The sequence below is a fragment of the Podarcis erhardii genome, assembly GCF_964252035.2.
Source record: "Podarcis erhardii genome assembly, chromosome: 7".
Taxonomy (NCBI): domain Eukaryota; kingdom Metazoa; phylum Chordata; class Lepidosauria; order Squamata; family Lacertidae; genus Podarcis; species Podarcis erhardii.
This window is the reverse complement of record NC_138511.1, coordinates 45,519,071-45,543,936: the sequence shown is the minus strand read 5'-3', so window position 1 is coordinate 45,543,936 and position 24,866 is coordinate 45,519,071. Positions and strand designations below refer to the sequence as shown.

At 48.6% G+C, this 24,866-nt stretch overlaps 1 protein-coding gene and 3 long non-coding RNA genes across 15 annotated transcripts; 1 reads left to right on the top strand and 3 right to left on the bottom strand.

Annotated features, from left to right (window-relative positions):
• Nucleotides 1-1,058: 1,058 nt before the first annotated feature.
• Nucleotides 1,059-13,410, bottom strand: LOC309347311 (polycystin-1-like protein 2). Of its 8 annotated transcripts, none has more exons than XM_081871786.1 (23): nucleotides 12,094-12,956; nucleotides 11,589-11,717; nucleotides 11,380-11,465; nucleotides 11,004-11,076; nucleotides 10,307-10,362; nucleotides 10,028-10,087; nucleotides 9,621-9,782; nucleotides 9,364-9,488; nucleotides 8,959-9,088; nucleotides 8,294-8,422; nucleotides 7,734-7,941; nucleotides 7,428-7,612; nucleotides 6,985-7,215; nucleotides 6,343-6,447; nucleotides 6,104-6,261; nucleotides 5,608-5,757; nucleotides 5,220-5,422; nucleotides 4,573-4,766; nucleotides 3,441-3,585; nucleotides 3,130-3,349; nucleotides 2,855-3,041; nucleotides 1,998-2,080; nucleotides 1,059-1,098 (listed from the first exon to the last, which is right to left on the bottom strand). In XM_081871786.1, the coding sequence occupies exons 1-23, from the start codon at nucleotides 12,524-12,526 to the stop codon at nucleotides 1,080-1,082; spliced, it is 3,471 nt and encodes a 1,156-aa protein (XP_081727912.1). In that variant the 5' UTR covers nucleotides 12,527-12,956; the 3' UTR covers nucleotides 1,059-1,079. The 8 variants fall into 8 exon arrangements, 7 of the variants coding, with proteins under 7 accessions (XP_081727912.1, XP_081727911.1, XP_081727910.1 ...); XM_081871785.1 differs by having other exon boundaries at nucleotides 6,104-6,258; nucleotides 9,364-9,491; nucleotides 12,094-12,955; XM_081871784.1 differs by having other exon boundaries at nucleotides 9,364-9,491; nucleotides 12,094-12,954.
• Nucleotides 9,504-21,111, top strand: LOC309347334. 5 transcript variants are annotated; one of them, XR_014158910.1, is made up of 4 exons: nucleotides 9,504-9,637; nucleotides 11,029-11,128; nucleotides 13,433-13,564; nucleotides 21,016-21,111. It is a non-coding gene; the product is annotated as an uncharacterized lncRNA (long non-coding RNA). The 5 variants fall into 5 exon arrangements; XR_014158911.1 differs by having other exon boundaries at nucleotides 9,513-9,637; nucleotides 10,952-11,128; XR_014158912.1 differs by lacking the exon at nucleotides 9,504-9,637 and adding an exon at nucleotides 10,087-10,220 and having other exon boundaries at nucleotides 10,952-11,128.
• LOC309347338 lies at nucleotides 13,760-17,468 on the bottom strand. The gene is made up of 3 exons (XR_014158918.1): nucleotides 17,131-17,468; nucleotides 15,358-15,525; nucleotides 13,760-13,855 (listed from the first exon to the last, which is right to left on the bottom strand). It is a non-coding gene; the product is annotated as an uncharacterized lncRNA (long non-coding RNA).
• Nucleotides 18,315-24,668, bottom strand: LOC309347336. Its single transcript, XR_014158916.1, has 6 exons — nucleotides 24,270-24,668; nucleotides 23,101-23,157; nucleotides 22,629-22,857; nucleotides 21,861-22,043; nucleotides 20,994-21,170; nucleotides 18,315-19,883 (listed from the first exon to the last, which is right to left on the bottom strand). It is a non-coding gene; the product is annotated as an uncharacterized lncRNA (long non-coding RNA).
• Nucleotides 24,669-24,866: the final 198 nt, after the last annotated feature.

Below are 24,866 nucleotides of genomic sequence, written 5' to 3'. Positions count from 1 at the left end.
ATAATCAAGCAGTTTGGGTGACAAGAAATGGGATTTCAAGGGGTTGGGGAGTGGGGCAGACAGGAAGGTGGCAGACTCCCCTTCATTAGAGGTTTCTAAACGGAGGCGAAGGGACCCCCCTTCCAGGGAGGTTGTGCTAGTGGGATTCCTCAGGAGGTAGGAGTAGATGACCCTCACGGTCCCTTCCAACACTACAGTTCTATGATTCTTCTGGACAAGTGCTGGCGAGTCTCCAGCCAGCCACATGAGGTTTTACAATTTACTGCATGTCACTGCCAGGGGGCCACCAGGGGGCTTGAAGTGGGAATGGGTGTCTGGATCTGGGCCTGGGCCCCTGGGAAGCCAATCATGAAGTCCTCAGAGAGTGAAAGAGCTTCCACAGACACCACTGTGGGCCGCGCCTAGTGCTGAATCACTTTGCAAGATAGCACACAGCACACATGGACTTCTTACTGGGGAGAGGAGGCTTGCCTTCATTGCAATCACACACAGAGTACTTAAAATTGGAATATAATAAAGCTCCATTTATTATAAGAAATATATACTTGGATAGAAAAGAGTTCCTAGTTTTAGCTAATTAATCTTAAAGCTACAAGGGAGTCATGCTTGCTCTTTACTCTCGGCAGAGATACATCCATAGATGTCCTCTCTCCTTCAGCTTCAGAAGGAAGAGGGGGAAGCAGGAAGTTTGGTCACTGTCAGGAACCCTAAGAATATCAGTCTAATAGTAAAGGAAAGGTCATCACAGAGATCAAAGGGCAGTTAGACAATCTTGGAGGTTCCCTTCTCTATCCACTTTAACCTCATGCAAACCCTCAGCAAGCTGAGTTGCATCCCAACTCTTTCAACACTCAGTGAGTTCAGGGTTGGCTCCATTGGCAGGTTACAGAATGGGACTTCGCTGTCCCCCTCCCATGCTGTGCCCTCCCGTTCCTCCAGAGAGATGGTCCTGGCCTTTGTACAGGTGTGGGTGACATCATGTTGGAGAGGCTGATTGGAGGTCTTGGGCACATGGCGTGGCAAAAGCCAAGGTGGCCTCGCAGAAAGTTGTCCTCCCATCACAGAAAGTTGTCCTCCCATCACTGGAAAGAGCACAGCCTGCAATCACAGAGGTTGAAGACGTGGGTCAGGATGGGGCCCTAGGACTGCTTCCCAGCATATTTTCTACTCCCTTGGCCCCAGTCCTGGAGCTGCAGTGTCCCTTAGGATGGTTAAATTACTGGTAACCTAATATGTCTGCTCTAGTCTGACTGGCAGTGGCGTTTCAAGGCCACGAGCAAAGAGAGACTACTCGAGATCTTTTTAATGGGGAGTGTCAAGAGTTAGGAAGGCAGGGGGCCTGCAAAGCAGCTGCTCTGCCACTGGGTGGTGACTCCTCTCCACCCCCACTGTGCACATGCCAGTCACTACCTTTTAGTCCCTCCCCAATCTTCTCCCCTTCCACAGGGGACAGTCCCAGTCCTGCCCTTGCAGGGACTTCGGTTCAATGTGTTTCCTTCCTGTTTAGCAAGCCCAGGAGATGCCTAGTGTAGCCACTCTGCATCCTCTGCCTCTCCCAGAGCAGGCCCTGGGCTACCTGCTCTTGGCAACCAGAGGTGCCCACACCAGCAACTGGATTCCTCCACCAAGCCTGCCTGCCTTGCCAGGCCACTCAAAGCAGCAGAGGAATGGTCCAGGTGGGCTCCTAGTCATGCCGATCCAAAGTGGAGAGGCGTGATTCTTCTCTGTGTGTGCATAACCTTCCCTTACGGGAGGTGGAAGAGGGAACAGACGTAGTACTGAAAACCCTTTCTCTTGCCTGGCCCCTGTCTTGAAAGGAATTTTTTGAACTCGAGTTTGTTTTCTGCAGTTGGTGCGGGACATTCTCAGTGCCACCTTTGCCCTTCTCTACTTGGAGGCAGTCCAGGTCCCCACCCTCTCTGGAGAGGCCCCTTTCCCCTTCCCTCCTTCAATTCATCCTGCCTTTCCACTTCTGCAAGCCTCCTTCCTCCCTTTACCGGTCTTCCAGGTCCAGGACTGCCTCATCTTCATCCTCTGCTTTCTTCAGTATCAGGGCACAGAAAATGGCAAAGCTTATCACCTGCATTGGGTTTCATGGAAGAAGAGGGATGGGCAGGATCCGCAGCCATTTTGCCTCCCCCCATCCATAAAACAGAGGGAGCATCTGCAGGCTTCCCTTTCTCCAGATGAGCCAAGCCCCTCACTTTGTGCCAAAACACCACAACAAACTGGTGTATGTGTGAGGGTGCTTTGGTTAAATTCTCCCCCACCCCCTTGAAATTCATGGGAGGAAGAGAGGAGATGCAGTGGGTGTTTGCAGTGCTCCAATGCCAGACACCTGTCCCAGCCAGGCAGGTGGCAGACACATACATGAGATGAGGAAGAAGTATGTGCACCATGATTTCTGCTGCTGCTGCTGAGATGTCCCTTCCCCTACGGGTTGCCAGTTGAGGAGTATCACAGACCCTGAGATTTCAGGGCCCAAACCTGAGACCTAGGGGCTGCCCCTGGTGGTGTCAGGGGCACAGACCCTGCTACGTATAGTCACAAGGGTCCTAGAGACAGAGGTTAATTAGGAGAAGGGTGGAGGTAGTCCTCCAGAGTGTCTATGCTATAATTTGCATCCAGCTCCTGCTGGTCCAAAGTGTGCACCCTCTATACACAGTCTTCTGTGTACACACACACACACCACTGGAACTCTCACCCATCTAGCGATTCAAGCCCTTCACCTGCCACCTGGAGGGTACTAGGCAAACCTGAAGACTTCAGATCAGACTTGGAGGTCTGGCAACCTGACCTCCCATGAGAAGGCCCCCCTGGAATGCTGGGTTTGCTCAGCCTGGCTGGGAAGTACCTTGAGAGGCTGCAGGACGAAGAGGGCCTGGCCCATGGAGATGGCAGTGGAGATGAGCCAGCGTTCGGTGCTCTCCTTGCCATAGTGGAAGCCATAGAGCAAGGAGAAGAAGGTGGCCACTGCGCTGAGGGAGACCAGCAGGGCCCACCCCACCCAGGCGCCCCACCAGGGCAAGTGCCACCTTCGGCTGTGGAGGAACAAGAGGAAGGCATGAGGAGGAGGCTCTGCAGGGTAGGCTTCCCTGCCTGCTCACGGAGCTTGTTTGAGCTACCTACATGGAGTGAGACCGGATGGGGCTTGCTAGCTCAAGACGCCTGGCCATCTCCTCCACGCGCTGCTGCAGAGCCGGAGGGTGCTTGGCTGTCGAGACTCCTGGTTCCAGCTCCCCCAGGAGACGGGAAATGTGCCGCAGCTTCAGGAGGAGGTAGCGGTTGCAGTAGGTCTGGTGCAGCACATCAGGACTGGGCGCCACACTGGAGATCTTGGGCTCCCTCCCTGCAAGCAGAAGCCACAGCGTCACCATCCTCTGGGGGTCTAGCAGGGCTGCCCAAGGCAGGCAGGCAGGCAGGCATGGCTGGGCTCTCACCTGCTGCCTCCTCTTCCTCCCCAGGATCAGGATGGATAAAACGAGCCAGCCACTGCAGAAGCTCCTCAAGGTCCATGTCGGGATGTAGAAGCTGTTGGCTCTGCTTGCTGGCTTTGCTCAGCGTCTCCACTGCCCCACGCAGGCTCTAGGGAGGGAAAGACAAGCACGGGTAGACGGGAGAGTGGCAGACGACTGGGGCACAAATGCACCCAACTGGCTGAGGGTAAGGTGGGCAAAGCTGGGCACAAGAAGATGTAGCAGATGGGAGAAGTGCTGTGGGAGATTTGCAGCCAAATCTAACAATCCATATTTTTGTGAGTTAGCATGTGAAGGCGTTAAGACCATAGGGTCACATTATTGATAGAGAGACTCGGACCATAGAAATGTAATTGGTAGAGATGGTTCTGTGTGGGGTCATTTCCCCTCCTCTCTTGGGAATGAAGAATCAAGGTATTTCCTGTTCCTTCCCTCTCTCTTTTCTCTTCAACCAACAATGGAGCAGACATATATCCTCTCACTCCAGCATTGGCCACATGCCTCAAGCTGTTCATACTGTAAATATAAGTATTTTGCCTGCATGTATTTTACTGCTGTTGCTGCTGAGAACAATTGCATGACTATGAGTAAGTAAACATATTTTAAACTTACTTCTCAGTCTGTGTCTGGTTCTTTGTTAAGGGGCAACCAGCTTGCTTTGTGGCTGGACTGAATTTAATGAATGCTTCACAGCCTTTTCCTATGCTTTCTATTTTTCTGCTGAGGATGAGACTTTGAACTCTGCTCAGCCCTGTGTTTTAAACGAAGCGATAAGCTGATCTCTTTGTATGTTCAACCCACAAATGTGGGCACCTGGAGGGATAAATTACCATTAACATATCCTCTCCTACCTATTAAAAGCCATCCCATAACTGCCACAGAGAAAACTCTCTGGCAAGCCAGTGCTTGCTGTATCTGCAATTGCAAAAACGTCTCCCTGCTACCAAGTTCACTGGTGCAAGAAGGATCCTGGGGGACGTGGGGCTTCGGGGATCAGGTGGGGGTTCTTCTCCACTGCCAGCTCAGCCATGGCCTTATTCCAAGGGGAGGCACAATGGGAAAAATGTCCTGGGTCCTGGAGAGCTCTTGTCCCTACCTCATGCACAGTGTCCAGGGTTGTTGGGCTGGCAGGGGCACTTGGCACAGCTGTTGCCAGGCCAGGCTTTGCATGGCTCTTGCGTGGTTCAGCGTGGCGGAAAATGAATACAAGGAGCAAGTTGACGGGGAAGGTAATCAAGGCACTCTCCACACTGATCATGATGTCCTTCCAGGAGAGGGAGAAGCAGCTGCCTGTGTATCAACAGGGGGGGAAAGTGCCTGCAAGTGGACCTACCAGTCACCACTCTTTGTGTCCCAGGGACACTGGAAGGAGGCACCAACTGCTACCTGCACAATCAGACGCAGGATACCTCCAAATTCAGCGGGTAGGGGATCAAATGTAGGAGAGGAGCCTTGCTTGTGGGCTTCCCAGGAGGCATCGGGTGGCCATCGTGTGAGAAGCATGATGCTAGGCTAGATCCCACCGCAGTTGGCCTGATCCAGCTGCACCCAGGCTCTTCCAAAGTCCTAATACAATGCATGAACCTCCCTCCTGCCGGCCCAAAGGGTATGGCTGTGTTTGTCCCTCCAGTTGTGGCAGGAGGGACTTTCCTCCACTGGCAGGAGTTGGAGCAGAGGAGTTGCACAGCTCCCTTTTCCATGCCAGTGGCCCTTGGGAGATATCCCATGTGGCACAACCCTTACCAACACTCAGGAGCTCGGGTGACTCATGGGGCACCTCCCAGAACATGAGGCTGACAAGCGCAGAGCAGAGGAGGAGGCAGAAGCCGCAGGAGAGGCCCTGGACCCGCGTGATGAGCCGCCCGTGGCCTGTCCGGGTCAGCAGCACTGTCAGCACTGTGTGCTCCTCCCGAAGACCATTCAGGGTCCTTTGCCGGAAGATGGGCCTGCAGAGAGAGCGGAAGATGGGTGGGTGGGCCAGGCTATGGGAGAGCCAGAGGAGGAAGACAGCTGGAGTCTCTAGCTCTGGCTGGGAGGAGGCGGTTTGGAGATGCCTGCTAAGTTCATGCACAGTGGGCAGGTGGGGGCTGAGGACACCCAAACAGACTCCCCCATCTCTTGGTAAGCCTACCAGAATGCTGTTGGCTGGTGCTGTGGAGATGCTAGGAAATGCTGGGCAGTGCTGTGTGGGGCCCCTGCTGCTGGGACGTGCCACGGCTGGCAAGAAAAATGGAACCTCCTACTTTGCTGCAGGTCTCGAACTGTGATGTAGGCGATATGCCTGAGGGAAGGGGATGGGTAATGAGTGCCAGGCAGGAGGCTGGTGCTCTTAGTGCCCCACTTAGAAGAAGGTCCTGTCAGGCAGAGGCAGGAGGCTTCCCTGCTGGACGAGTGCCGGGTGTGCTGCTGACCCGCCCCCAGCCCCACCTCCTCAGGGTGCCTGAGGATGGCCACCCTGACACAATAACCACCTCTGCCCCATTCAGAGAGAGGGAGAATTGTGGCATATCCAGCAGAGGCAGGCTGGCACCCAGAGCCAAGCCATGGGAGGTGGACAGTGTCCGCATGCCAGCACAATGTCTCCAAGTGGGATGTGACCCGCCCACCCTACTTCTGGGCAGACTGACCAGGGCAGCTGTGGAGCGGAGTGGGGCTCCTGCCACAACCAAATGCTCTGGAGCTCTCCCAGTGGGTATGGCTCCCGTAGGAGGAAGAGGCTGGCATCCAGGCGCAGGCGCCGAGGCTTGCTGACACCAGACAATCCCTGCAGGCAGATGCAGACCTGCTGGAGATGAAAGGGCTGGGTGAGCTCTGGGGCAAAGACCAGGCACCCCACCCCCTCCATCACTCAGGGCAGACCACTCACACAGGGGCTGCCTCCGGGGGCCTTCTGCTGCCCATGCAGGGAGATCTGGAGAAGGTAGCCATACTGGGCACAGGGATCATCATCGGACAGGAGGACTGGCCCTGCCTGAGAGAGGGAGAGAGGTGTGAGGGGTGGCGTTTCTAGGGTCATGCTCTGCCATGGAGCAGCGCAGGAGAGCAGAGAGCGCTGAGGCCCCATACATACAGTTGTCCTTCCCACTTGGCCCCAGTGAAGACCAGAATAAGGGGATCTCTTTTGCTGGTGAAGAGATGTGCAAACCTTAAATCCACATGGAATTGTTAGACAGAACAGAGTTAGCTGCATCTCACTCAGCTGTATGTTTATAGAGAGCAAAATGCAGTCATGACCATTTGTAGAAAATAAGAAGCCTTCCCCGCCCCTAGCCAGCCACACCCTTTAGGGGTGGAGGGGGTGGAGATCAGAGTCCTTTATTCTCCACATGGCATGGGAGAGCCGCTGGAGACCCTCCAAGAGTTCAGTCTCCAAATGGTGGCTGTTGCTGCATGACCTGCCCTTCTGAGAGCATCACCACCTAAGATCTGCCAAGGGCATGTGAGTTTGTGCTGCTTGCTGCCAGACCCCCCCCCCTTACCTCCGGCCCTCTCACCCCCAGCAACTTACCTGGTGCAGGGGGCGTGTGTCCAACCAGCGGGCCCAGGCCACCCCCACCAAGTAGAGGGCATAGACGACTCCCAGGACCACAACCAGAACTGGGTTCTTGTTCACCTGGCTAAAGTACTCTGCTGTGCGCACCACATCCAGCTGGACTGGCGCCACCCAGAAGCTGCTGCCAAAGAAGGAGAGGTGGGTGCAGAGGCAGTGGACTTCCGCCAGGCTGCTGCTCTTTCCTACCTGCAAACAGGGTGGGATTAAGGGCGCTTCTGGGCAGCAGATCACCTTGGATATTTTTCACAAAACAGAGATCCAGATGCTTTAAATAAAGAAGCAGGCAGTATGGTCTTGAAATGGGATAGAAGTGTTATTAAGGACCAGAGGCAGCTATTCTGATTCTTCCCTGCCTCTGGTACCCAGATTTCCTTTGTTTCTTGAACGCCAAGACTCACCTTGCAGCCTGCCTCTCGCCACTGGGCATCAGGCAGGTGCCGGGAGACACACTGGATCCCATAGGTGCTGACATGTAAGGTGGCAGGACCCTGGCTGGCAGAGAGGTTCAGTGGCACCACCAGGAACTGAAGGGCTCCTCTCAGGTCACGAAGAACTTCCTCCTTCACTAGCCAAGTGTAGCCATCTGCAGGAGATGGGGGCGGGGGGGGGGCAACACAAAAGGTTAACCATTTTAGGAAGAGGTCCTCACACTCCCCAGGCCAAAAGTGGAAGCAGAAGCCAGCTCTTCTGTCCCCCTGCTATACCCAGGCCAACGTTGGGCTCAATGGGCTCCCGGAGTTGCTCGCTTGGCTGCAAGAAGAGCTCCAGAGGCCCCACAGGGTCCAGGTGAGCGTGGATCATCAGGGATCCCCCTGTCCATGTCACGTTCGCAGTCAGAAGGAGGGCCTCCCCTGGAGAGAGGAAGGCAGCTGGCTCGGCAGGGGCTGTAGGCCCAACCCGGGGCAGGAAAATCTGGGATAGGAAAAGAGAGCAGGATGTCACTGGCTGCTACTGCACCACCACAGTGAGATGAGCAGCTGCCTCAGGCTCTCACCCGGAGCAGAGGTAGCCTCACTGATGGAGGTGAGCTGCGGCGGGAGAGAGGGAAGGATGATGACAGAGAGACCAGACCCTGTACTGTAGGCTCTCCCAGGCTAAGCGGCTGGCTTACCTGGTGGCTAATCCAGCTGATCTCCACACTATGAGATCCTGCCATGAGAAATGATCCTGGAGGGCTGTCCTTGCCCTCTGGAGATGCTCAATAGCCCACCCCCTTACAGGGAGGAAGGCTCCACTCAGCCCAAAGTCTCTAGGCAGGACATACCTGGACAGGGGTGCTCAGGTTGCTAACGCTGATCTGGCTGCCCTCAGAAAGGAGGTTCAGTTCAGCTACAGCTCCTGGGACCCCTTCCCCAGAGCTCGGGGGAAAGGGGCTGCCCAGGAAGCTCACCATCTAAAGAGAGAGGGAGAGAAGAAGAAAGGGCAGCGCCACTGCTGAGGGGGCCTGACCCACCAGCCATGCCTGCTCGGCCACATGGCCACACTCGGCAGGATGGCTGGGCGCTCCCCCCCCCCTCACGCTCTGCTCCCCATTTTTTGAAACATGGCTGCTTACTGTTGGAAGCACTGGGTAGGTAGATTGAGTAGGGCCAAGACAGAGGGCCTTGGTTGCAGGGGTGTTGGCAAGGGGGGTGTCATGAAATGTTTGGAGTCCAACCCAGAAGCATGAGGCTCCAGAAGAGGGAGGGAGTGAAGATGCCTCTGGGTGCATCATCAGGCTGATTTGAAGGAGCCAAGTCACTTCTGAGTGCTGGGCCCCAGTGCATTCCACAGCACAGCAAGTGACTTGTTGCCTGGGTGCTCTCTACCTTCCTTCTCCTCCTGGGGTAGCAGCAGATGCCAGAGGAGAGTTTGCGTTCCATGGAAAGGGAAGGCCCCTGTGCCCAGTCCAAAGGAGAGGGCCAGCCACACACTCCTGCTCCGTCTTACCTGCACATCCACTGGGATATTCTGTGGCATGACGGCGCCCAGCGCAGACTGCTCTGGCAAAATGACTCTGGCTGCCCATGGGTTGCCAGGGAAGGAGAACGCCATATTGCCCAGCCTGGAAGAGTTCACCCTGAGCCAGGGAGACAAAGAGAGTTAGGGTTAGAGCCAGGGCACAGCAGATGGTGCCTGGGATCAGGGTGCCTCAGGAGAGTTGCCAATCTGCAGGACAGCCAGGCAAATGTGAGCCAGCTGCCATGATGAGGGAAGGTCAGATGGCTACCTCAAGGCCTTTTCCCTTGGACACTTCCTGCCAAGATCTTTCTCCCTTCCCTTCCCTTCCCTTCCCAGACCAGTCAAGCTTCCTACCTTCCCCGTTACCCAGTGGCTGCAAGCCTGGTAGCTTACCTGTGTGTATAGATGCTGATGAGAGGCGTCTCCATGGTGATGGCATCACTGCTGCCCCCCAGTTCCTGAAGAGCTTGCTCCAGCTTGTGAAGGATCTGCATCAGGGTGCCAGTCAGGGCCTCATGCTGCTGGAGGGAGAAGTGGGCAGTTACTGGGGACTCAATCTCCATCCAAGATGGGGCAATATGGGATGAAGGGACCCATGCACCGGCCTGTCCCTCCCCACCAGGGCACCCGGGAGTGTGGCATATCCTCACCTGGATGTTGACGTTGGGTGAGCAGGGGCCCAGAATAACCTGCAGGAGCCGGCTGGTGCCATGGACTGCCAGGAGGTTGAGGAGGTGCCAGTGTGGGGAGGCTGGAGGCCTCCTTTTCAGCAGGTCCTCACTGACAGCCTGAAGAAACCCCACCTCCTCTTCCTGGCACGCAAAGGCACATAATATTAATGTTCCTCCATGCCCATTCATTGCCCAAGACCCTCAGCACTAATGGGGGTCCCTCGACTCCTTCCATGAGATGTTCCCCATCACCTCTCTTGGAGGAAAGAGCTTCTTAGGACTTGGCCTGACTCTTTCTTCAGGTTCCCCATGGGAGCTACACAGCCTTTGGAGTTGGGGCTCAGTCCCTTCTGGGGCATCCGCCCTCCCCATGGGCCCAATCATACCAGCTCAGAGGCACTCCAGGCACCATTGTTCACCGGCAGTGTCAGTCGCTGGAGCAGCTCCTGCAGGCAGAATCAGGAGTTTGGGTTCAAATGCTGGCAGGCAAATGCAGATCACTGAATAAGGGATTCCCGGCCTACATAAGGCCTGTGCTAACCACCAGAAGAGAGGTTGGCTGTCTTGAGCCAGAGGAAGGTTGGTGGCTCTGCTGTGGGCCTCAATGGGGCTGGGCTGAAGGGGGTCCCCTCCCCAGATTCTCCCTCCCAGTGGGGCTCTTTTACCTGCTGCCAGGTCCTGGGAACAACATCCTGCAAGGCCTCCCTGATTGCTGATGTCTCTGGAGGCAAGAGGAGAAGTATGAGCAAGAGTCTTTTCTCCCCTCAGGGTCCCCCTACACAGAAACAGGCATTTTGGCCTCCATAAACACAAACTCCTTGCGGTGAGCCTGTCTCAACAAGCTGCTTCCTTTCAGGGGAAAACCACTGCCCTGACCAGCAAAAGGATCAGCCTCATGATAAGGGAACCACTGGCTACTAGTTATATTCCCGCTTTTACATTATTACAGTTGCTTATTTTCATCCTGAGCATTGCTTCAGGCTCTTTCCATGGAAGAGGTAGAACATGGCAATAAAAGTTTATCTGAAATAAAACTTGTTAAAAACAGTTAATCACGGGTGCCTTGCCCCTTGGGCACAGCTTAAACACCATTGGTAAATGTTGGAGTTGTAATTCTGTACAGGCAGATTGAAAGCATATATTTTGGTTGTGCTGACATCTACAATCTTTTGGAAAAGATGGTCTATGAGAAATAAGATAAAATACCCCTTTCAGCCGCACAAATATTATTTTAGCGCATTTAAAGGGTTTGTTAAAATAAGCAGAATGACCCAAGATGATCAGCCTCTCACAATTGCTTATAATTGCAGATGACCTACTCTTCAATGCATTATTTCAGAAATCAATAAATCCCCACATCACCTGGGTACTTCTGCTTATCACCCAGATGCCGCCGCATGAGCCTTTGTGGCCTCCGCCCCATGGAGGTCAGATCCTGGAGGCAGACAGAGAAAAAAGAGTGGGACAGAGCAGTGCCACTGTGCCAGGTAGGATATGTCACCCAATAGGCTTTCTTGGAAGGGGCAGGGCAAAGGGTTCCCTGTTAGGAGCTTGCCCAGGAATCATGCCCAAAGGAATTGTCTGGAGGGTGGCTAAGAGGTGGCAGACAGGCTGTTTTTATTGCTCCCCCCCCCATCCTCTGCCTTGGTGCATCTGCTGGAGTTTGGTTTCAGGCAGCAGGAGGGAAAGCCTATTTGCTTTGGACTTGGAGGGAAGAGAACTGGCCACCATCACCTACCAGCTGAGCCTTCTGTTTTTGCCAAGGCCTGGAGCTGTTGGCACTCCTGGCCACTTTGACTGGGCATTCACCTCCCTCCACAGGACCTGCAAAAAGGACCATCCTGAAAGGGAGCCCCTCCTGGGTCAGGAGGAGCCATCTCTGTCCTCAGAGGTGGGGTGGAGTGGGGGTGTCACAATCCCACCCTGGCAGCCCAGCTGGCCTCTCACCAAATTCGCAGATGAAAGGATGCCTCTGGCGGCACGTGGGCCCGGTAGCCTCCTGCAGCAGGCCCAGGTTGGAGAGGAAGGTGCAGGTGGGGGGCTGATGGTGAGCCCCATGCAGATGAGGCTGGGCTCCTGGGCAAAGACATAAGAGGCTGCCATGGGCATGGTGGCAAGCTGGGCAGGGCAAGGTGAGGGCCTTGCCCTCTTGTAAGATCTGACCACAGTAGGCAGAGCGGGGTGGTATGCCCTTGACAGAGCAGATGAAAATAAGCAGAATTCTACACTACAAGCAAAAGAGCCAGCTCTCTGCAGCACAGTGCCCCCCACCTCCACACCCTGCCCCTCAATGTGGCTCCCCAAATCCCAGCCTTTAACCACAGCCAAGTCAGCTGTGTAAAGGGACCTGGCCTTTGTGATAGAAACCAGGACACACCCTCCACCCTCTGGAGTAGAAACAACTTCCCACCTCTGCCCAGCCCTCTCTGGTGCCCCCACAGGACTGACTTACCTGCCACCGCAGGCTTGGTTGGGCCCTTGGAGACCCACCAGCCTCCAGAGGGCCCTCTCAGCTGCCCCCTCCTCCTTCTCAGAGCACCCCACGTCCCTGTCACCTCCCAAGGGACCTGTGCCAAGTGCCCTCCCCATCGGCCACAGGCAGCCTGGGCATCCTCAAAAGCCAGTCTTTCCTGAGCAAGCTGGTAGCAATGTCCTTGGTGCTCCCTTAGCACAGCCTCAGGCGTGGTGACAGGCACAGCAGTCCTGCACAGGGCCCAGAGCAGCAGGGCTAAGCCGGGAGCTGTCTGTCGCCTCAGTGCCATCTCAACCTGGCAGGATAGGCAAGATGGTCCCAGCAGGGATCTGCTTGCTCCTCTGGCTAGAAGCCCACATGAAACACAGGAGAAGGAAGAGGCCAAGCCCTCCCGGTGTCTCTGTTTGCCCATGGAAATCAAGGGGGCAGCTGGGCAGCTTCCACAAACACTGGGCAGGGAAATTTGACTCTAGGAGGAAAAGGAGGATGACAAAGCTTGTGGGCCGAGATTGTGGTTGGGAGGGCACATAGGAATAGATCACATCTGCAATCTTTTTGGAAATAGGTTCCAGTGAAATTTGAGATTATTTTTTGCCATCTTAAACAGAGTGTGGACACCATCACCAGAGAAAGCTTCTCTACTTTATTCTCACTTTAAAATTATGCATACCAGCCTTGCCCAAGCCGGTACCCTTTGGACTACAACTCACCTAGTCCCCAGCTGGCACAACCTTGTGATACTAGAACTGATGGGAGTTGTAGTCCAAAGCATCTTCAGGGCACCAGCTGGGAGAGGGTTGATGTATGTCAAATGTGACCTTGGAGTCCCAGGCTGTTTTGCATTATTGCATGTTGTTTCCCTTTAAAAATATAGTCCAAACACACAGCAGCCTTTCTGGGGAGAAACCCCTGCTTTCAGCCTCATATATTGAATGCGCTTCTTTGATCACAGTGGTTGGATAGCAACAGTTCTGCTGTAGAAATCGGAGTGAAATTCAAGATCTCCACCAGCACACAGGAACATTATCTTTTGAATGTTTTTAATTCCTGTTTTTAACAGTCTCCTATTGTTTGACTTTAATTTTAATTAACCACTTAGATATTGTTTGACTTTAATTTTAATTAACCACTTAGATATTTTATTACAATCAAGTGGCATGTGGTTTTTGTTAAATAATTAAATAATTAAAGTTACCCTCAAAAGTATGTGTTCCTATCGATTAGTATAAAATAATGCCCTCCAAAGGAGGTTGATCTGATACCAATTGCTCCTGCTTCTCTCACTGTGCTGCCATGTTCTCCTCCTCCTCACTCCCAGGTTTATTGCTCTCGCATTGGCTCCCCAGTCTCACATTTGCAGGAAGGGGAGGCTAGGAATGCAGCTGGCTGGGGAAGTGTGGTTTGCAAAACAACAGGACCTGTGACAACAACAGGCTGGAGCTGGAGGCAGGTAAATTTTTTTGACTGTGCTCACCTTGCTTTTAGTAAACAAAGTTTTTATTCCCCCCCCCCCTTTCAAAAACCTGGCAAACCTGGTCAACCAGAGACAAGAGTAGAAGGAAAGAATTGAGTACAAACACCATTAATGGTTCAAGATGGGAAGGATGTAAATAATAAAATTATTATTATTTATTAATTACCTGTCTCCAGGCTGTTACTGTTTTGGGCATGGACTTCAATACATTCCTGGCAAACTGAGGTGGTGCAGTTCAAGTGGATTGGGCCCTCTTACACAAGAAAGCTGCTTCCAAATAAAAAGGGATTTTTGCAGTAAGGAAAGCGCTGGGGCAATGCCCTGGAGAGTGTGGTATAAAAAAAAATGCTTGATAAGGTATCATACAACTTCCCACAAACAAATCAGGAAGAACATTCAATAAACAGGTTGTCTACCGAAATCAACCTGTTGCTGTTCCTTTCTCTTAATTAGTTATTCTCCATCTTCCCTGAGTTCTGGAAAACTGAGGCCTGTTGTGAACTGGGCAATTTGTTTTAATTTTTGAGATATTAGTTTTCCGATATACCACACTTGCACAAAACAGTGTTTTTTTAAAAAAGTGAGTGTGTTGCCTCAGGCCTATGGAGGCAGTTTGCCAATGAAAGTACAGGACTTAGTAACAGAGGGTATTAATAGAGGACATCCAGAAAAAACATCACCAGGTTTTTTTTATAATAAAAATACTCGTCCACACAATGTTGGCCTTTTTTCCCCTTACGAAATTTTCTTTATATCCTTTGCTGCGTTATCTGTATATTGGGGAAATCCAAATTAAAGCAGCTGTGGGTAGGATTCAGGCTGCCATTTGGATGAGGACAATGTGTGGATGCACTGAATCCACTTTAAGCGGCTGTGTGTACATATCCCACAAGAGGGTGCTGAAGAGCAGGACTAGGAAGCGGGTGATGATTCCTCTCTTGGCAATCCAGCAAAGGCTTGAGGGTTAACCCGTTTAGCCTTGGCTCTGGCCAACAGATGAACGGCATCATGGATGGTTTTCCCCCACTTGAATCTAGTCTGGTCATAGGTATGAAGGAAGTAATGGCCAGAGACCTGCTTGGGCAGAGTGTATTGCTACAAAACAGGCATTATTATTATTATTTGACTGATGTTTTAACGTATTTTTAATATTTTGTTGGAAGCCACCCAGAGTGGCTGGGGAAACCCAGCCAGATGGGCGGGATATAAATAAATATATTATTATTATTATTATTATTATTATTATTATTATTATTATTATTATTGGCACACACTTCCTATAACATTCAGGGCTTAGCTCAGGGATGGGGAAATGTTCTGCTCTTCACTAAAATAATCCCAGAGCAGGGTGTAGCAAAATACTGACTCGAAATTACATGAAGTCAATAAGAAGATTAAAACATCAAAAACAATACAAGTCACATCATGGATCCAGCTGGTAGGGATGCCCACCTTCTTCATCATGAGAACATGATGCTGGACTATTCACATACTGGAGGTTGCTGTTAGGCTCTAGTTTGGCACAACTAACAGATCTTTCAAAAAGTCTTTGGGGAAAGTTGTCACATTGTTATGCTTCCAAAAGGCTGTAATGAAAGTGGAACAGCCATTTAAACATGGTGAAACACCTCACGTGTAGGACTCTTTCACCTTGGGCACTAGAACGGGTTTGTTAAACTGGTTTTATTACATGAATCATGAACACTATCCTTGGCCAGGGCGGATACCCGCAGGGAACAGAGCACATGGGTGGAACACCAATAAATTACCTGTTCTGCATTTAAAATAAACACCTGCTGTCACCCGCTTAAAGAGAACCTAACTGTGCTCTTACTACACAAGCAAAATATCCGTTTAAAATTCAGTGTGAGCTTTGCATTTCCATAGCCTTGCGGAGTTCCAGAAATAGCTTGCTTGCAGCACTGTCATATCTAGTCCTGTTGGAAAAGTGTATTTTTAAAAAAATTAAACGTGCAATTGCAAATCATGAAAGCTTCAAACGCTGTAGTTGGGAATTACTTTTTAATTAATGTTTGAAAGGTTGTTGTATTTCCCTTTCTGGGTGCTGCATGTTCTGTTTGCAGATAACAAAGATAGCAGAGGTGTTGCCTTCCTTCCTTTATGCTATAAAATATTTGGGATACAGGTGGCACTGGGGAAGGGTGGGGTACCGAGAGGGCTAAATGCCCACCAATGGAATTGCTTGCCCACCATGTGTAAATTAGAAAGACTGTGAAAAAGGCTTGTTTCTACAGAAGATGGTCATCTGCCAGACCAAGCTCACCCTCTGAGAGCTCCACTTGCCTCTTTTTTTGCCCACCCTGCTGCCTGAGGCAGCTGCCTCACTCTGCCCCAATTGCACCACCTTATTCTCATCACTTATAAATTTATCTGTGTCAAGATGAGCTCTTGTACTACAGAATTTACCATTATACCACTATCTATTAAGCTAAAGGAGGCACATTTTCACCAGTTCACGTTATGCAGAAAAAGAGTTGGAGAGAGCAGCTGTAGCTATTGGCAGCAAATAAGGTGCTGGATCCAGACAGCCGTAAGAGCAGGCCCATTGAACTCAATGGGACATACTGGATCCAACAACTTTGACAAGATGTCAGCTGTTGCTTGTCATAACTTCTGCAGTAGGAATGGAGCGAAAAGAAAACTTCCCTTCTTTTTAAACAGCGTGTCTCATTCTAAGTGTTATTTATTTGTGTGTCAATCATGCTCCTCTCCCCACTGTTTTATAATTTTCCATTTGGCAGGCTCTGGTATAAGTATGTGTTTTTCCTCATTCTTCTTCCAGTGAGCTATGGAATGGGGAGTTTCAGCTGAGGCCCAAGAGAGATCTGTGGAATTCCCTCCCCCTTCATATTCTTTGACAGCCACTGAGGGAAAGGGGTAGGAGGAAGACAACAGTGGTGGGGTCCATCTTGGGTCTTATCAGGCTAGTCAGAAATGAGTAAGTCACACACATCCCAAGCCTTTATTTCCCAGGACTCCCAACTAGGAGTTGTGTAGAAACTGTTCTCATAAAGGCAGTGGCATTCTCAGAAGAAGAAAAAAAACAGTTTCTATCTTTTTTCTTTTCTTTTTAATAGTAACTGAAGAATTATGTGGGATTGTGTAGCACTGGCCCAACAGCACAGCCCATTCAAGTGGTGCCATTGCTTACCCTAGGACAGTCTTTGCCAACCCGTTGCTCTCCAGATGTTTCAAACTTCAGCTCCCATGAACCCCAGGCAGCATGGTCATATGATGCTGGGGCTTATAAGAGCCATGTCCACAACATCTGGTTGCATCCAGTGGTGAAGCCTGCTTGAGGCTAATGGGGTGGCCAGCTGTCAATGCCTGAGTGTACTTGCTTGAGACAGACATGGGATGGTGCTTTCTGTCAGCTCTGATCTGAGAGCTTCCCAGAGCCACTTCGTGAAACAGTTCTGGATGAGGTGGCCCACCACAATACAGACAATCAATTGTTATGTATTCATGGGAGACAGTTTTGAACTCATACACTAAACTACTTAGGAGCAGGAACATGTCACCTGTGGTTCAGGAAATTAGGATACAGTGGCCCATTCCCATGGATGTTTGCCTCAAAGTCAATATAACTGTGTTCAGTGAGGTTTGCTTCCACTTAATTCTGCAGAGGATTGCTGCGAACGTGATATAAATAAGGACAATCATGTAAAACATAACTTTTTTTCAGTCCATAAACTTCTTGCACCACCAGGCCTGTTTTGCCTCCAATCTCCAAAAGGAAAAAAATGAAAAAAATAATTTGTTTATCTGAAAACTTTGTTTCCACCATCTGATCAGGTGCCTTTGGTGACAATAAACACACATGAATATGACGTTCTTTCCCTCAAAGAAGTGGCACACACACACACACACACACACACAATCCGGTTGCTAATTGTGTTATTCTTTATCCAGCATGGTCAGCAGTGAGATAACTGTCAGCATCCTACTACCTCCTGGCACCTCTAAAAAGAAAGCAGGGAAGGTGGGGGAAGAGTCACCAGGTTGATGTCCACTCACTCGCCTTCTGTTATGGTGTCATCATCATTCCCAGCCAAGAAAGTCTCTGGTTTTGCTGTGCCAAAAATGGGCCAGGAAGAAACAAATTACAGTCATGTTTTTACTTGTTGTCTTGGCTACATGATTTATGAGCCTCAGTGCAGCGATTAGAGATGAAAGAAAACATTCCAGGCCCAGGACCCACACATTGCTAAGGTCTTGTGTGCCTGGCCTTCTGCAGGAGTTACTGTAAAAGCAGGCGGGAGGGAGGGGGTCATAGGAAGTGACCCCACCCTCCCAAAAGGAAAATTACAAGGGGCACACTGGTGAGCACATATACTGGGTGCCAAGTGCCTCGTGGCTGCTGCTGTATGAAACTATCCCTGCCTGGAGAGAATCAAGAGCATTTTCTAGGCCCTACTGTGGGTAACAGCTATGCAATTATTGACATCAATAAAGGCAACATGGGAGAGTAAGCTACAAGCATATATAGATACATAATTGTATTTGTATGCTGCCTTTCCACAGTTCAAGCCACGCTCAAGGCAGTTTACAACATGAATATGTAATTACAACATAACAAAAGTCATGAACAATAAACAAAACATTAAAAAAATACACAGAACAGAACCAAACAGAACAATGTCCACATAAATCACAACAAGATCTAAAATAAAGATACGAAAAACCAAGAGCAAGCCCCCCTCCCCCAAAGAACATTTTGTGAAGCTTCAGCTTTTGTAGCTAGAGTCAGTCAGGGGCCCACTCTCCCAGGCCAGGTGGAAAAAAAGTCTGCAAGGGAGGGATCAGGACATCTAGGACTTACAGCCAAGACGGAGGAGTTTGCATGTGGAGAAACGAGAAAGAGGGCTTAAAGGTCTGGCCAGAGAAGATTCTTCTGTATGACAAAGTTGACAATGGTCATGATCCTCAGCCCAAATGCCAAATTCCTTCGATCCTTCTCTGTCATAAGACCACATGCTTAACTGTGAACAAGAGGGAAGGGCAGGAACATAGTTAAGGTTGCTGTAGAAAGTGGTTGGTTTAATGGCTGTGGTTTAACAAGCAGAGGGAAATAATCTTTACTTAAAGAATAAGAACATCAGAGAGATATTTTTGAGGAGTAAACATCAGAGAGACAAAGGTCAGCAGCATTATCATCAGAAAGAAAAATAGTCTGCCATCTCTTCTCCTTACCTGGCTCAGTCAACCACTTCTCCCTTATGTCTGCTTATCCATGACAGAAATTTGTTGCCTTTGAAGGGCCCTGAGCACATGTATAGGGTGTTGCTGATGGAATGATTTCCAGCAGGATCGTGCCCCAGAACCACTCTTATTAGTAATAAGCCACTATTTATTTGGTATGTCAGAGGAAGTTTCTGCTTTCTGCCAGAGTATTCCACAGGAACAAGGACGGTAACTGGTTTGAGGAAAGGTTTGACCTACTCCATAAGACATCAAACCACAGACGAGAAAAGTGTAACTCTGGAAGGTAGTAAAAGGACTTAAGCAAGAGCAACTACCTCTAATTAGCAGATCTACGTAGAGGAAAAGACAAAATGGCAAATAAGGTAGACCTCGCTGGTGTAATTATTTAGGCATAATTCTCTGTTCTAGCCTTCCACAAGTTGGTGTCCTCCAGATGTTTTGTACTATAGCTCCCACCCACCCCAACTAGTACAGATGTAAGTTGTGCTTAAAAACATTTGGAGGGTGCCTGGTTGAGGGAAATTGTTCTGTTGCATCCTACTTAGGGGCTTATTGATTTCATGTCTGGTTTTTACAGCTGCTGCTATCATCTGTTTTATAAGTACAATTGGATTTTTGGTTACCACTAACATGAGCCAAGTTGGTAACCTCCATGTTTTCTATGGCCAAGTCGCTGTCCATTTCAACTGGGTAATTATTGTGGGAGTTGTTTGCAGTCAACAATGCATACCTATGCTAGTTAGTAAATGAAGGGGTTAAAGACCACAGAGCTGTAAATTACTAGAGAAGGGACAGATAGGTCACACCCCCTCACATTTGGGAATAAGTATTGTCTGTTTCTTGTTCCTTTCCTTCTTCTGTTGAACCATGTAAGCTGAGCAAAGGTTTGAGACTTGGACTCCAGACTTAGGCCACATGTTTGAGATTAGTGTTTGCCTTTTGTAATCAATAATATACTGCCTGTGTTGTTTCTGCTGTTGTATTGAACAATGCATGAGTGAGACATGTGTTTACTGTAAGTAAAGCATTTAAACTTACTAAAGTTTGTGGTCTATTCACTCCGAGAAAGCTAGAGGCAGAAGAGAACTGTAAGCACGTAGCACTTGGACATTTAAAGGTCTAATAAGCTATATTTCCCACACTTTGCAAATGCTGCATAGATCTGAGTTTTAAACTTTTCTGGGGGCTGTTTTGGCTACAGAGTGCGTAAAGTCCCATGTTTGTTTGTTTTTATTCTGAGCAGTCAGTCGTTTTTTCTTTGTAGTTCCCCACACAAATGGGACTTCAGGAATAACTAGCATTTCCCAGTTATTTCCCAACAATTATGATCTCGATGGGCTTGTTCATTTGACAGCTCTGGTCTTATTCCTATGGTTAGTTTTCAAGATCCAAGTCCAATCTGTGGTAAAGCACAAGACTGAGTAGGACAACCATAAATTACATTTCACTCTGCTTGAATTTGTGAAAGGAATGTGGGACTGGTAAGGCATTTTGTATGGCTGGCCCTTGGTGGGGCTGAAACTCCCATGATCTCAAAGCAGCACCTGTTATGTAGCCATCAGAGTAGGTATCAACAATGCAGATATTAGGTACAGGATGTGTGGAAGGCTTCCAGCAGAGAAGGAGTAATATTCATGAAGATCTAAGAGCTAATTTTCAGAAATGTTTTGAAATAGAAGGATTGATGCCTTTAAGATGTAGCACTCATACCTGAGCCCATGTGAATGTTCATAACTACAGTGGTACCTCGGGTTACATACGCTTCAGGTTACAAACTCCGCTAACCCAGAAATAGTACCTCGGGTTAAGAACTTTGCTTCAGCATGAGAACAGAAATCTGGCAGCGGCAGTGGGAGGCCCCATTAGCTAAAGTGGTGCTTCGGGATAAAAACAGTTTCAGTTTAAGAACAGACCTCCGGAACGAATTAAGTACGTAACCATTAAGTACTATACCACTGTATAGTAATTCAACATAGAATTGGTGAGTTAGACAGAAATATTGTTGCTCCCCCAAAGAATCTCATAATATGGTTTGAAAGACAAGGGGGCAAATTCATCCCCTCCTCACTCCCCCCACCCCTTGGAGGGCTTTCCAGAAGCCCCAGATAACAACACTCAGGTCATCTTTCAACAAATAAGCGAACTGCTGTAATGAAGGGAATAGAACTACCCTACCTACATTTTTGTTTTTATGACTGCAGATAAGCTGGAGCCACTGTGCAGATATGGAAGCATCGTGACTGTGCGTCTCTGGCCTGTTGTTATCTCAGCCCATTCCAACCCTCTGCAACTTGATGGTAAATAAATGAAGAGGCTGTTGGGCTGCCCTCCAGCTCATGTGGTTTAACTTGCTTAACTGGAAAATAAAGAGAAATGCACATTTCCTGTGAAAATGATGGCTTTCCACACTCCCCTCAACCTGAAAATATTTCCCGTGACTGAATAAACAGAAGACAGGAAGGCAAGGCTGTCATAGGGGGATAATCAGGCAAAAAGAGAAACACACACCCCATAATTCATACAACTTTTGTATCTGAATGTGGTGGGGCCCCTTTCCCACCCATCTCCCTTGTCAATAAGAGCAGGTGAAGAACTAGAGATCACGTCTCAAATACTCAGCATATTGGCAAAGTCGTGTAATGTTACTCCGAAAGCTGATGCATGTACTTGGATCAATCACGTTCTTGCCCTCATATGCCAAGGTCCATTTGTGCATTGCTCAATTCAGCTGAACCAATTGCCAAAGCCCAGAAAGCTTTTGAAATGTAGCTGCACTTTGTTGGTGAGGTTCAAATGAATGTGTGTCCTTAGTTCGAACATTTAACTGCTCAGAGACCCATGTATACATGGGGAAACAGTGACATGCACAACTCCTTGGCTTATATCTGCTTTAAAAGTGTGTCAGGCTGCTCAGGATACAGGTTCAAGCATTTATATCTGCCCCACACCTTCAATTTTTATTTTTATTTTTAAATCCAAAATAGATTAAACTGGGACATGAAGCAACTGTTTCAGTCCAGGGTTCTGGTTTCTCTTTTTAATTCACCTTCCTCAACCTCCGTCTTCCTGTTCCAACCCCCACCAACTTGCAATCCATCTCAGTTCTGATAGGGCTGTTTCTGGGGTCCACACCATGTTCCCAGCTTTTTGTTTCTCCCAGCTGATCAGTTCCTGTTGTGCTGGTGCTACTGTTTTGACTGCATAAGAAACCAGCATCACAGCCTGAAGACTGGAAACAGAGGGTATGGTTGTGGTGTTGTATGAGGATAAATGTACAGAAGAATAATTAACAGTCTAAAAATATTTGGCAAGTGAGTCACATTTATTTCAATCAGTACTGATCCTAATAAAGCATGCCTAGGTTTGTAACTAAGCTTAAAGAAAATCCAAATAAATTAGCAAGATATATTCTAAATATAAGTAATTTTGTAAACTGCTTAGAGATTTTCTTTCAATCAATCGGTATATGAATTTTGTTACATAAATTAAATAAATAAATGTATTTAGGACTGACAGTCATTTCCACACCATATGTTGAAAGTACTCTCACAGCACTTTAACTGTTATGGCTCCCACCAAAGAATCCTGGAAACCAGTTTGTTAAGTGTTCTGGGAATTGTGGCTCTGTGAGGGGTGTCCTAAAAACAACAAGAAATTATTTTGAAACAGGTTTGTTCTAATGTGTTTGTAAAATGATTGTTGATTAGTGTTTTCTAAGTTATGTTTGAAGCTCTGTTGTGTGTCCCAATGTAGTGGAGGTGGCATCTACATAGACCACTTACATTCAGTTTCATAGCCTTTGGTATCCTGGTACCTTCTAGGTGTTTTGGATGACATCTTTGGCTGTTATGGGAGCTGTAGTCCAAAACAACTGGAGGGCACCCGGTTGATGAAATCAGCAATAGCAAGTGTTGCACTCTTCAAGCTCTTTAGAATTATTTCAGCCTGAGGGTTCTTCTGAAAACTCCTATGTGGACTCCTGGTGCTCCCTTCAAATCCCAGATAAGGCAGAGGTGGAAAGATATAACTCATTTTCTCATTCACTTACAGTGGTACCTCGGCTTAAGTACTTAATTCGTTCTGGAGGTCCGTTCTTAACCTGAAACTGTTCTTAACCTGAAGACCACTTTAGCTAATGGGGCCTCCTGCTGCCGCCGTGCTGCCGGAGCACAATTTCTGTTCTCATACTGAAGCAAAGTTCTTAACCTGAAGCACTATTTCTGGGTTAGCGGAGTCTGTAACCTGAAGCGTATGTAACCTGAAGCGTATGTAACCTGAGGTACCACTGTATTTTAAAATATTCTTAGGTAATATTGACAGTCCCCTTCCTGGATCCAGAAAACCTCCCTGCTAGCAGAGTCCTTACACATAGGTAAAGGTAAAGGGACTCCTGACCGTTAGGTCCAGTCATGGATGATTCTGGGGTTGTGGCACTCATCTCGCTTAATTGGCCGAGGGAGCCGGTGTACAGCTTCCGGGTCATGTGGCCAGCATGACTAAGCCGCTTCTGGCGAACCAGAGCAGCGCACGGAAACACTGTTCCTATTTATCTACTTGCACTTTGACGTGCTTTCGAACTACTAGGCTGGCAGGAGCAGTGACCGAGCAATGGGAGCTCACCCCGTTGTGGGGATTCAAACTGCCAACCTTCTGATCGGCAAGCCCTAGGCTCTGTGGTTTATTTTAAGATATTCTTAGGTAATATTGATGGTCCCCTTCTTGGATCCAGAAAGCCTCCCTGCAAAATTTTGCAAATTTTATAGTGAAGAACGAGCTCAACTCATTTTGCCGCTTTTATCAAAATTTATACCCCTACAACATTATTTGGAATCCTCCCCCGAAATTATACGAAAATACCTTCTGGAAGATTCCTCAAGCTCAATCATATGAGGTGGCCAAATTTTGCACTTTAGCAATCAGGAAGCGTAAACTTCTTTTGTTGAGTGGCACACTGCGAAGTTCCCTTGTGTAATCTTTTTTCTTCTTCTTCTTCTTGATGTTGTTGTTGATTTCTTTTTGTTTGGTCTTGTGGTGTTTGGTGTCGCTGGCTTTTGTCGCAATAAAACTTGGTCTGGTTCACAGGAAGAGAGCCCAGAAGTCACATATTCAGTCACCAGATATTGCGCTGCCATGACAGATATCTGACGAATAATGATCTATGCTACAATTCAATCCTAAACTGAAGGCCCATATTATTAGATCCGCACTTCTGAAGCCCAACCCATATAGCTGTGTTAACTGATCTTTTAATCTTTTAATCTTTCTTATAAATTTTTTAGACCCATTGTCTATCCTTAATTAAGTACTCTATGTATATGTTTAAATCTACATTTGGTTCTAGCTCCTATTTATTTAATAATTATTCGCCTGGATTCATACTGTTATACTATCTATGTATATGTTTTGTTTATGCTGGTCTATGACCGTAATAAAGTACTTGACTTGACTTGAAAGCCTCCCTGCCAGCAGAGTCCTTACACATACCCATTGTCATAAGGTACGCATCCTCCTACCTATATGATACCTGCTTAAAGACTTTTTGTTTTGGTAAGCCTTTCTAGACATATATAGTTACCTTTATATGTTTTATTATTTTCAATCTGTGTTAAAATGGTTATGCTTTTATGATTTTTTAAATTGTTTTGAGTATATATTAGTGTATCAGCTTCTCAGACTTGTGTATGTGTATATAATTTATATTGAAGAGTGGGAATATATCATACATACACCCCCAAAAAATCAATCCATCATTTCCATACAGGTTAGGAACCAATTAATATGCTATCTGCCTGTCTACGCTGATGCCATTCCTCTCAAAAGTTCCGTATGAAGCACATCCTAGTCGTTCGCATTTACTAAGAGAAAAACATGCTTTGCTTCCCACCCCCGTCGGCCGCCTCATGAAAGTAGACTATTTCATTGGCTGACAAAGTCAACGGCGCGTCGTTCCGATTGGCCTCTGAGCACTATGCCCTCCTCCACCTCATCCCACCCCCCGCCTCGCCACCTGGTTGATGAGTGGGAGTGGCCTAAGGTACGGCGGCCTCGGAAG

Bases quoted from the DNA above. Each gene is read 5' to 3' on its own strand.
- LOC309347311 (XM_081871784.1), bottom strand. From the start codon at position 12,526: ATGGGCAAACAGAGACACCGGGAGGGCTTGGCCTCTTCCTTCTCCTGT. The intron at 11,466-11,588 runs GTGAGAGGCCAG...TCCTTTTTGCAG, and splicing joins TCCTTTCATCTGCGAATTTG to GTCCTGTGGAGGGAGGTGAA. The intron at 5,758-6,103 runs GTCAGTCTGCCC...CCCTTCCCTCAG, and splicing joins TCCGCTCCACAGCTGCCCTG to GCATATCGCCTACATCACAG.